Source organism: Suncus etruscus, chromosome 13, assembly GCF_024139225.1.
Source record: "Suncus etruscus isolate mSunEtr1 chromosome 13, mSunEtr1.pri.cur, whole genome shotgun sequence".
Lineage (NCBI taxonomy): Eukaryota > Metazoa > Chordata > Mammalia > Eulipotyphla > Soricidae > Suncus > Suncus etruscus.
In genome coordinates this window covers 27,455,823-27,468,647 of record NC_064860.1, presented here as the reverse complement: position 1 = coordinate 27,468,647, position 12,825 = coordinate 27,455,823, and the positions used below count along the sequence as shown (strand labels likewise).

Below are 12,825 nucleotides of genomic sequence, written 5' to 3'. Positions count from 1 at the left end.
AAAGAGAACTGAATTTTATTGGTTGTCTTCTGTTTCTAATTCCTCTGCATTTCTCTCTTGAAACCTAACAACCCTAGAAGGGAAGTATTATCTCTATTAATAAATGAGGGGACAAATTTATTAATAAATTAATAAATGAGGGGACAAAGAAGCTACACAACTAGTAAATAACAGAGGCAGCGCAGAATTGAATACATGATCATTGATTTATGAGTGTCTTAATTTTCAGAGATCTGATCACAACCTTGATATGTAGATTCATTTGACTTAGATGAGCCAATGAGCTCCCTGAAGAGAGCAAAAATAGTGATTAAAGAGATAATTGAAACACATCCTTTCATGCACCTGACTTTGGTTTGAACTCAAGCACCACATTGTTCAACCCTGAACACTGCCAGGGTGATCCAGGTAATCCTTGGAACTGAAGACTGTGCATAGATACATTCCCTCAAGCCCTGCCATTGAACCACTTGCCTGACTGACCAGAATCATGAGGAGGGCTCTTCCCCATGAGAAGGAAAGAGAAAGAGAGAATAGTGAAAAAATCAGCATTGGGTCATGGAATGCCCTTGTTTTCAGAGGTGTCTGGGAGAGACGCAATGGGGAAGTCACTGGCACTGGCACTAGCACAATAACAGAGAGTGAGAATAACCTTTCAACTGCCTTCTCAGAACCCCCAAATCAGTGGAATATTCAAACAAGACTAAGATCAAAAACAACCAATGGTAAATGTATCCACCATCGATAAGCTGGCAAAATGGTCCTAGTGGTTTCTCCTAAGTAGTTAATATCCTCTTAGAAGAGTGGGTAAAACACAAGACATGTGGCCACAAATGGCTTCTTAGCTTGAGTAAGTGCAGACACTTTCAGAGAAAAATCATTAAAGCAAACTATTCTGAGAAGATTGGTGACAATAGAATATAGGAGTTGTTGGGCTGGAGAGATAGCACAGTGGTAGGGTGTTTGCCTTGCATGTGGCCAACCCAGAAGAAAGCGGTTTGATTCCTGGCATCCCATATGGTCCCCCAGGGGCAATTTCTGAGTGCAGAGCCAGGAGTAACCCCTGATCACCACTGGGTGTGGCTCAGAAACCAATCAATCAATCAATACAAAGAATATAGGAGATGTTGGGTAAAACTTTTGTAAAGAAGAGGGACTATATGTGATTTATATTTCCAAGAAACAGATAATCGCAAGCATATTTGTAGGTAAAGATCCAAGGCTAAAAGAAAGCAAGGGAATTGAGGTAATCCATGAGGAGTCATAGAGGTCAGTGAAAATGATATTGAGGCAAGACAGCCTGATCTCTGAAGAGAGTTCTTAAAATGTCAAAGATGAATATAGTGTAAGAAAAGAAGCATCAGGAACAAGTTCATCCTAACCTGTCCTGATTTCAGTAAATTCAAAATCTAAATGCCGGAACAGAGATAGTACAAAGCTTAAGGGGGCTTGCCTTACATGCTGCTGAACCTGCCTTGATCCCCAGCACTGCATGATTTCCCAAGCTAATCCCTGACCACTGCTGAGTGTGACCCAAATATCCCCCTGCACAAAAAAAAAAAAAAAAGAAGATTATTTTTTCTAATCTTGATGCAAAGGAAATTACAAGAATTATATCAGTAGTTCTTAAATTTTTCAGCCTTTCTCCTCCATTAGCTCCCACTTTCCAATGAGAGTTGACAGTGGACCACAAAGAGGAAATGGCAGTAACATCAAATTTTAGTAGCCCATAATAATTTACTTCATGCTAATAAACAACACACAGTAGAATTAAAGGTGAAACTTATTGATGTCAAGCATTTTTAATGCGACCATGATAAATGAATTTTATCTCACATTGGTTATTGACTTCCAGAACCCCAAGTCTCATCCTTCATGGATCACACTAAAAATCTAAGATTAGTACCACATATGTCCCCATCCCCTCGGAGCTGACAGAAGGGAGGACTTGTCACAAATATGCTTAGTTTATAGTGAGCCCTTGATTCAATCTAGGTCTCTTGATTCCATTATGTTCCCCTTTTGAAATAAATATGATGTCATTAAGTGCAAGTGCTTGTAGGGTGAATGTTTTAACTGCCTCTTGAAGGAATTGAGGTTGCTAAACAATTTAGGAAAGTCAGAGGCAAGAGAAAGCTACAATTAAGTCAGAAGTACAGCCAGATAGGTCTGACAGTGTAGGACCAGGAAGCAGCTCCTGTTGGTTCCCTAAAGTTGTAATTATAATAGTTTGAGAGGCGTGGGAGTTAAGGAAGTTCCCGAGGATGTCACTGAAACCACTGGCCAGTCCAGGCAGAGGAAACTGTATCATAAGAAAAAGTGAAAGGACTGCATGACCCTGACTCAGATAACGGGAGTAAGATTTGTGAAAAGGAAAAGGAAGGGCTGGAGAGATAGCACAGTAGTTAGAACACTTACCTTGCATATGGCAGGTCAAATTAGATTCCAGGCATCCTACATGTTACTGAGCACATGTTCCAAGAGTGATTCCTGAGTGCAGAGCATCATCAGATGTGGCTCCAAAACAAACAGGAAGAAAGGAAGAATAAAAGAGGAAGGGGTGGGGGGAAGGCAAAGGAGAAGATGTAGTTGAAAAACTTCAGGGCATCAGATGACTCTGTGCCTGCTAAAAGAGCCTCACTGCTCTGATAATGATGGCTGCTGAGAATGAGAGCCTTAAAGCCGTGAAGAAGTGAAAGTGCTGGCTATCATCTCTGTGCTGAAGGGGACATTTTAAAACAGAGATTTTCAATCACTAGACCTCAGATGGAGGGGGAGATTTTTGTTTGCTTCATCACAGAAACATACATGAGAACTATGGTTTGCAGAAAGAACAGAGGCTTAGGGTCACACTCACCAGCTGGGACAGTATCCGTTTTGCACAACTTCTCTCCGGATTCCCAGATTCAAATATTTTTCTCATCGTTTTGTTCACTTATGTCACGTGACCAACACATATTAAGCAATACATTTTATATGCTGGTTATGGCATGATTAGGGATCTAGGGTTGGGAGTCAGAGAATGTGGCATCTCTCGGAAAAAAGAAACAAAAAAAGTGCTCAGGTCTATGGATTTATCTGGGAAGTATATAGCTTACTGGCTATTAGTGTGTATGGGCTGCTATAAATTTGCACCTAACTTCCTTCAGGGCTGTGATTAACCACTGGGGTTGGTTAGTGCTCTGAGTATTTCTGGTGCTTCTCTGCTGCCCCCACTTTCTCTTGATTTGCAAGTGTACTTCACTACAGCTTTTGGGTAGCCACCACAAGGATCTGCCTGATTTTAGCACATCCCTCACCTTGTGTAGCTGTTTCCGGAATACCTAATGTCTATCCATTTTTTGCTGTGGGAGGCAGAAGTCTCTGGCAGGACAGCTGTTTCATCTGTAGTCAAAGACTTGGGTCACCGAGGAGGAAGTGAGAGTGTAAGGCGGGGCCTGGAGCAAGCACTTCCTAAATAGAAACACATGTCCATTCCCTACATACACAGATAGACAGGGGCCTGTAGACACGAAGTGCATAAATCACAATAATCTCCAAACAGCTGTTCAGAAACCAAAACAACTAATGCTTCTGCGTCTACTTGACAGCCACAGTAAGTGGTGTGCTTTATATCAGCAACACCTTGGGGATTGGAGTGGCATTTTTTTGATATATGTGGCTTCTTCACATTATTTTTTATATTATGAAAGAATATTAAATTTTTGTCTCCTTTATCTGCCCTCCCCTCTCCCTCTCAGCTATTCCTACTATATAGAAAAAGCCCCACCTTTAAATGATGAAAGAGAAAAAAGGATCCATTGGGATCTACCTCAGTATTTTACATTTGCTTGCTTTCATCTCATTGTCATCTCCTTCCTGAGGCTCACAGACCAGCTAGAAATGTTCTTTCCATCTCCTCTTTCTTTACCTGCAGGATTACATGTTTTTGAAAGGAGGAAGTTAGATTATTTTTTTTCTTGGATATAGACACTGAAATGTTAACTCAGGAGTTTATCCTCAACTCCTTGATGGAACAACAGTTGATCCCTACTTCCTTAACTCTTATTCCTAGGCTAGGGTTGTGAGGAGAGAAACTGGCTTCTTGGTGAGGCTGCTAGGAGGTGGAGAGAGGTAAGGAGTTCTGGGCCTTGCCCTGGTTGAGGGTCAGCATTCTTCCCTTTTCCCCTGCAGCCCTGGCCCGCCACCGCTACATGAAGCAGGCTCAGGCCCTAGGCCCTCAGATGATGGAAAAACCTTTATACTGGGGGACGGACAGGAGCTCCCAGTTTTCATCTTACCCAATGAACCCACTGCTGCAGCGAGGTAAACCTTGCCAGATGTTTGGGGTGGGAGTGGGCAGAGGTGAAGGGCTGGAGCATGAACTATTAGGAAAAGGGGGGCGTCAGAACCAATATGATGTATATCTTTATGAGTGTGTCTGGGAATGGGTAAATGCAAGAAAAATCACGTGGCATTTTGATGCATTGGTTCTGAGGAGGATTTGGGGGGCCAATAGCCTGCGTGTTCTTATTTTTGTCTCTATTCAGATTTGTCTCTGCGATCCAGCCTGCCGCAGATGCCAATGACCCAGACTACTGCTGTTCCTCCCATTTCCAATGGTGTGTTAGAGTATCTGGAGAAAGAGCTTCGGAATCTCAACCCAGCCCAGCCTTTGCCTCCTGGCCACCAACTCAGATCTGGCCATCCCCGCAGCATACTATCCTCCCTGGATTCTGAGGTTGTGGAAAGACGAATCATCCACCTGCCCCCGCTGATCAGAGACCTGCCTTCCTCACAGAGGACCAGCAACTCTTCTCACCAGCAGTGGCTTACCCCAGTTCCCCCCAGGCCCTGGAATTCAAGGGCAGAGAGAAGCCAGCACCCCTACACCGATTTCCACCAAGAGCTCCAAAAACAGGAGCCTAAGCACTGGGTGATGGAACCAAGGGGACTGGACCAACTGCGGAGTGGAAGACACCACAGCTCCAGACAGCGTGGGTCACCCACATCCTGGTCAGATGGAGACAGCCTTAGTGATGTCCCCTCATCCAGTGAGCGCCCCTGGCCACCCCACCACCCCTCTGCCAGGAGCCACTATGCAGAGAGACCCCGAAGGCCAAGCCCCCGGGGAAGCACCCAGAGGTACCAAAAGTACCAGAGGCGCCGGCATCGCAGCTACTCCCCTCCCCTGCCCTCTGGTCTCAGTTCTTGGAGCTCAGAGGAGGGGGAGAGGCCACCTCGGAACTGGAAGAACCATTCACGACATCGTTCGCACTCCCCAAGCTGGCCCGAGGAGAAGCCACCCAGCTACCGCTCACTGGATGTCATCTCAGGCAAGAATAACAGGACAAAAGGGAATGTGGAAAGGCGCTTGGTGAGCCTGGGATATCCAGTTGAGGGTCGGGTGTGGGGAGAAAATTTCCAGCCAGGCTAGGACACAGTTGACAAAGTCTACCTTATAGGCACTGCTGAGGGTACCTCCACTCTCATTTGCACAATTTGCTCCATAAATTTGTCAGGCTGCTTCTCATGGCACTGGAAAGGGCTTAGTAAGTTCAGGGTGCTAGTAGGGACAGAACAAATGCAGAGGACAGAGACGGGGCTTCACACTTGATGCTTCTTCCCAAAGGCCTTCTTCTCATCTTTTTCAGTCTCATCCTCCATGACCTGTAGGGCAGAGAGGCCCACCCTACTCTCCAGAAAAGTAAACAACACTCAGAATAACCAAAGTAACTTTGTGGGCACTGAAAGATCAGCCTTCCTGAGTAATATTCGACTTCCTGTCGTTGCCATTTGCTCTAATTTAACAACTATATTTTCATACCCCTAATTAGAACCTACAATCTGACAGCACAGGATGTTTGTATGCCACTCTTGATGCTGGACCTGAGCATGCAAGGCCTTGTAGTGATCATGGATGAGTTCTCAGAGATTCCTCAGATCAGTAAACTATTTTTGAGAAAACAAATTGGAGGCCACAGCTGACTGTGCTTAGGTTCAGGGCTTACTCCTGGCCCTGTTCTCAGGGATTCTCACTTTATATGTGGTGCTGGGGACCAACCAGTCATATGCAAGAAAGTGTCTTACATGTTACTGCTAGTTGATTTAATAAAGATTAAATATGAGTTGCAGAGAGCACTCAGAAACCCTGGAACTCAGGCCTTATAGGCTCAAGATTCTAAATTGTATTAATACCTAATAGGGCCCCCAAGCACTGGGAATTCTAGCACATCTAGGCTCAAGCAGTATTGTACTGTCAGGCCTGAGCACTGAATTCTCAGGCCTGCACTACCAGACAGAGTAAAACCAGCCTCTGGGCACCACTAAGAGCTGCCACCAAACCCTCAGATAATCATGCATAAACATCATATCTCAAATATGAATCAGGTAACTCTGAATAACTATATGCAGTTAATGCCAACCTTAACCTAAAAAGGACACAAAAATACATAGACCTTTTATTTTAGGGCCAGAGCTGACAATATTTAAGGATTATTCCTGGCTCTGCTCAGGAATTATTCCTGGCAATGCTAAAGGGACCATATAAAATGCTGGTATCAAACCTGGGTCGGCTACATGCAAGACAAGTCTCTAACCCACTATATTCTCTCTTTGCTATCTTGTAATATAGACTCCTTATAATATGTAAATCTAAAAATTGTATTATAACTAACATATTGAAGTGATATTATTAACCATGACCTTACAAAGCTGTGCTGACATTGCTCAAATGTCAGCAATGAGGGGTCGGAGAGATAGCACAGCAATAGGGCATTTGCCTTGCACGTGTCCAGCCCAGGACGGACCTGGGTTTGTTTCCCAGCATCCCATATGGTTCCCCAAGCCAGGAGCTATTTCTGAGCACAGGGTCAGGAGTAATCCCTGAGCACCCCCGTGTGTGGCCCAAAAACAAACCAAACAGAAAAACGAACTATTCATGAACTGACATCAGAGCTGATTTACAAGCCACACATAAAAAATTGTTTATGTGATTGAAATTCTATTTTGCTTCAGTTGAGATAGAGTGATAGAGGCTTTGAGAGAGAAGTTTTTCAAGTAGAAAGATGGCAGAAGGTCAAGAATGTGAATCTTTTACACACTTTGAAGATACTTGGAATTCACTTGGAATTACAAGTTCTACTGTGGTTAAAACAAAAACCTCCAGTAAAATGCCTGTCTCGAATACAGGCAGGGGATGGGAAGGGGGGAAGGGGTAATGTTGCACTGGTGAAGGGGGGTGTTCTGGTTATGACTGTAACCCAAATATGATCATGTTACTTCAATAAAAAAAAAACCCATACATGGTATGTGTGAAGGTGTAGGTATCTATAAAGGCTACAATGCTGGCCTTTCTAAGAAAAACCTCAGTGAGAACTTTACAAGAGGAAAGCAGCAAAAGATGCGGATCTTAGTGAAATCATTGGTGGCAGTTACACCTATTCTCTCAGGTGGCCCTCCCTGGGAAAAATTAAAGACCAAGAATAGTAAAAATTAAGAGTATCCATAATGAGCTTTGGACAGTTATACAGCACATCATTTGATCCATATATAACCTGAGTTTAATTAGCATTATCTTTAACAGTTCTTAAAACTCTTCCTTCCATTTTAACAGTAGAAAAAATATATAACCAAAACACAAAATTACTCAGAACTATACAAATGTTGTTACTTTAGTCACATGGTGACTTAACTGTCTCTCATCTTCTTTTAACTTATATGTTAAGTAAAACTTAACTTTTAAACTTAACTGTTAAGTTTAAAACCAGAGAATGGCCTCAGACCCTATTGTCTTAGAAGTATAATTTTTGTCTTTTGTTTTCATCCCTTTAAGTTCTCTTAAGAGAAGATTAAAAGGATATCAGTTATATTCTAGACACTGGAATTAGCTCCCCCTTTTTTCATTTACTCTCTAAAAATAGCCCCATGCCCATGAGTCTAAGCAAAAGTAGCAGTGCATGCCAAAAAGCCCTTATTAATAGTGCATGCTGCTTCATTAGAAGGGAATCATATGGGGCAATGTCATTTTCTGGCAACTTCAATTTTTCTAATATTTTGAAAGTAACACAACTGTATCATTAAAATATTTACACAAATAATTCTAACCTATTTTCTATTGAAGGACTTTCATTAAATGCAAGAATTTTGCTAAAGTTAATTATAAAAGCCTTCTAGTTTTGGCTTTCTGAGCTTATCTCCCAAAAAAGGATTACCTTATCGTATTCTGAGTAGTTGGAGGACAAATTAATTTGGATAATGCTTTTTTTTTAATTTTTTTATTTAAACAACTTTATTACATACATGATTGTGTTTGGGTTTCAGTCATGTAAAGAACACCACTCATCACCTGTGCAACGTTCCCATCACCAATGTCCCAAATCTCCCTCCTCCCCACCCGACCCCCGCCTGTACTCTAGACAGGCTTTCTATTTCCCTTGTACATTCTCATTATTAGGATAGTTCAAAACATAGTTATTTCTCTAACTAAACTCATCCCTGTTTGCAGTGAGCTTCATGAGGTGAGCTGTAACTTCCAGCTCTTTTCTCTTTTGTGTCTGAAATTTATTATTGCAAGAATACTTTTCATTTTTCTTAAAACCCATAGAAGAGTGAGACCATTCTGTGTCTTTCTCTCTCTCTGACTTACTTCACTCAGCATAATAGATTCCATGTACATCCATGTATAGGAAAATTTCATGACTTTATCTCTCCTGACAGCTGCATAATATTCCATTGTGTATATGTACCACAGTTTCTTTAGCCATTCATCTGTTGAAGGGTATCTTGGCTGTTTTGAGAGTCTTGCTATGGTAAATAGTGCTGCAATGAATATAGGTGTAAGGAAGGGGTTTTTGTATTGTATTTTTGTGTTCCTAGGGTATATTCCTAGGAGTGGTATAGCTGGATCGTATGGAAGCTCGATTTCCAGTTTTTGGAGGAATCTCCATATCGCTTTCCATAAAGGTTGAACAAGACGGCATTCCCACCAGCAGTGGATAAGAGTTCCTTTCTCTCCACATCCCCGCCAACACTGCTTGTTCTCATTCTTTGTGATGTGTGCCAATCTCTGGGGTATGAGGTGGTACCTCATAGTTGTTTTGATTTGCATCTCCCCGATGATTAGTGATGTGGACCATTTTTTCCTGTGTCTTTTGGCCATTTGTATTTCTTCTTTGTCAAAGTGTCTGTCTATTTCTTCTCCCCATTTTTTGATGGGATTAGATGTTTTTTTCTTATAAATTTCTGTCAGTGCCTTGTATATTTTGGAGATTAGCCCCTTGTCTGATGGGTATTGGGTGAATAGTTTCTCCCACTCAGTGGGGGGCTCTTGTATCCTGGGCGCTATAGCTTCCTTTGAGGTGCAGAAACTTCTCAGTTTAATATATTCTCATCTGTTAATCTGCTTTCATTTGCTTGGAGAGTGCAGTTTCCTCTTTGAAGATGCCTTTAGTCTCAATGTCCTGGAGTGTTTTACCTACATGTTGTTCTATATATCTTATGGTTTCAGGTCTGATATTGAGGTCTTTCATCCATTTGGATTTAACCTTCATACATGATGTTAGCTGGGGATCTAAGTTCAATTTTTTGCAAGTGGCTAGCCAGTTGTGCCAACACCACTTGTTGAAGAGGCTTTCCCTGCTCCACTAAGGATTTCATGCTCCTTTATCAAAAATTAGGTGATTGTATGTCTGGGGAACATTTTCTGAGTATTCAAGCCTATTCCACTGATCTGAGGGCCTGTTTTTATTCCAATACCATGCTGTTTTGATAACTATTGCTTTGTAGTACAGTTTAAAGTTGGGGAAAGTTATTCCTCCCATATTCTTTTCCCAATGATTGCTTTAGCTATTCTAGGGTGTTTATTATTCCAAATGAATTTCAAAAGTGCCTGATACACTTCTTTGGAGAATGTCATGGGTATCTTTAGAGGGATCGCATTAAATCTGTACAATGCTTTGGGGAGTATTGCCATTTTAATGATGTTAATCCTGCCAATCCATGAGCAGGGTATGTGATTCCATTTCCGCGTGTTCTCTCTTATTTCTTGGAGCAGAGTTTTATAGTTTTCTTTGTATAGGTCCTTCACATTTTTAGTCAAGTTAATTCCAAAATATTTGAGTTTGTGTGGCACTATTGTGAATGGAGTTGTTTTCTTAATGTCCATTTCTTCCTTATTACTATTGGTGTATAGAAAGGCCATTGATTTTTGTGTGTTAATTTTGTAGCCTGCCACCTTGCTATATGAGTCTATTGTTTCTAGAAGCTTTTTCGTAGAGACTTTAGGGTTTTCTAGGTAGAGTATCATGTCATCTGCAAACAGTGAGAGCTTGACTTCTTCCTTTCCTATCTGGATTCCCTTGATATCTTTTTCTTGCCTAATCGCTATAGCAAGTCCTTCCAGTCCTATGTTGAGTAGGAGTGGTGAGAGAGGACAGCCTTGTCTTGTGCCAGAATTTAAAGGAAAAGCTTTCAGTATTTCTCCATTGAGGACAATATTTGCCTTTGGCATGTGGTAGATGGCCTTAACTATATTGAGAAAGGTTCCTTTCATTCCCATCTTGCTGAGAGTTTTGATCAAGAATGGATGTTGGACCTTATCAAATGCTTTCTCTGCGTCTATTGATATGATCATGTGATTTCTATTTTTCTTGTTGTTGATGCTGTGTATTATGTTGATAGATTTATGAATGTTAAACCATCCTTGCATTCCTGGGATGAAACCTACTTGATCGTAGTGGATAATCTTCTTAATGAGGCATTGAATCCTATTTGCCAGGATTTTGTTGAGGATCTTTGCATCTGCATTCATCAGCGATATTGGTCTGTAATTTTCTTTTTTTGTAGTATCTCTGTCTGGTTTAGGTTTCAAGGTGATGTTGACTTCATAAAAGCTATTTAGATGTGTTCCTGCTTTTTTTCGATTTCATGAAAGAGTCTTGCCAGAATTGGTAGAAGTTCCTCTTGAAAGGTTTGAAAGAATTCATTAGTAAATCCATCTGGGCCTGGACTTTTGTTTTTGGGCAGACGTTTGATTACTGTCTTAATTTCCTCAATAGTGATGGGTGAGTTTAGATATGCTACATTCTCTTCATTCAACCGTGGAAGATTATAAAAGTCTAAAAATTTATCCATTTCTTCCAGGTTTTCATTTTTAGTGACATAGAGTTTCTCAAAGTAGTTTCTGATTACCCTTTGGATTTCTACCATATCAGTAGTGATCTCTCCTTTTTCATTCCTAATACGAGTTATCAAGTTTTTCTCTCTCTTTCTTTGTTAGTTTTGCCAGTGGTCTATAAATCTTGTTTATTTTTTCAAAGAACCAATTTCTGCTTTTGTTGATCTTTTGGATTGTTTTTCGGATTTCCACTTCACTGATTTCTGCTCTCAGCTTTGTTATTTCCTTCCGTCTCCCTATTTTTGGGTCCTTTTGTTGAGTACTTTCTAATTCTATGAGCTGCATCATTAAGCTATTGAGGTATGCCCCTTCTTCTTTCCTGATGTGTGCTTGCAAAGCTATAAGTTTTCCTCTCAGTACTGCTTTTGCTGTGTCCCATAGGTTCTGATAGTTTGTGTCTCCATTATCATTTGTTTCTAGCAAGGTTTTGATTTTCTCTTTGATTTTCTCTTAAACCCACTGGTTATTCAGTATTAGGCTGTTTAACTTCCAGGTGTTAAAGTTTTTCTTCTGTTTCCCTTTGTAGTTCACATATAATTTCAGGGCCTTGTGGTCAGCGAATATAGCCTGCAAAATTTCTATCTTCTTGATATTATGGAGGTATGTTTTATGTGCTAGCATGTAGTCTATCCTGGAGAATGTCCCATGTACATTAGAGAAGAATGTGTATCCAGGCTTCTGGGGGTGGAGTGTCCTGTATATATCTACTAGGCCTCTTTCTTCCATTTCTCTTTTCAGGTCTAGTATATTCTTGTTGGGTTTCAGTCTGGTTGACCTGTCAAGTGTTGACAATGCCATGTTGAGGTCTCCCACAATTATTGTGTTGTTATTGATATTATTTTTCAGATTTGTCAACAATTTTATTAAATATTTTGCTGGCCCCTCATTCGGTGCATATATGTTTAGGAGAGTAATTTCTTCCTGCTGTACGTATCCCTTGATTAATACAAAATGTCCATCTTTGTCCCTTACAACTTTCCTAAGTATAAAGTTTGCATCATCTGATATTAGTATGGCCACTCCAGCTTTTTTATGGGTGTTGTTTGCTTGGATGATTTTCCTCCAGCCTTTTATTTTGAGTCTATGTTTGTTCTGACTATTCAGGTGCATTTCTTGTAGGCAGCAGAAGATTGGATTGAGCTTTTTGATCCATTTAGCCACTCTGTGTCTCTTAACTGGTGCATTTAGTCCATTGACATTGAGAGAAAGAATTGTCCTGAGAGTTAGTGCCATCTTTATATCGAAGTTTGGTAGGTTTGTTGGTCAGTCTTGTCTTAAAGTAGGCCGTTCAGTTTTTCTTTTAAGAGTCTGTAAAGTTTCTGAGCTGTTGTTTGTCTGTGAAACCATGTATTGTTCCTTCAAACCTGAAAGTGAGTTTTGCTGGGTGCAGTATTCTAGGCGACGCATTTATTTCATTGAGTTTTGTCACTATGTCCCACCACTGCCTTCTGGCCTTGAGTGTTTCTAGTGACAGGTCTGCAGTAAATCTCAAGGATGTACCCTTAAATTTAATTTCTCTTTTCGATCTTGCTGCTTTCAGAATTCTGTCTCTATCTGTGGGATTCATTATTGTGACTAAGATGTGTCTTGGGATGTTTTTTCTGGGGCCTCTTTTAGTTGGTACTCTTCGGGCATGCAGGATTTGATTGCATGTATTCAATAGCTCTGGT

At 41.0% G+C, this 12,825-nt stretch overlaps 1 protein-coding gene across 1 annotated transcript in view; it reads left to right on the top strand.

Moving 5' to 3' along the window:
* Window positions 1-12,825, top strand: part of ILDR1 (immunoglobulin like domain containing receptor 1) — a 43,203-nt gene that overhangs the window by 26,783 nt on the left and 3,595 nt on the right. The window contains exons 6-7 of the mRNA XM_049785900.1: window positions 4,174-4,305; window positions 4,530-5,356. Of these exons, the coding sequence (XP_049641857.1) occupies window positions 4,174-4,305; window positions 4,530-5,356 (959 nt within the window). The remainder of the gene's footprint in view (window positions 1-4,173; window positions 4,306-4,529; window positions 5,357-12,825) is intronic.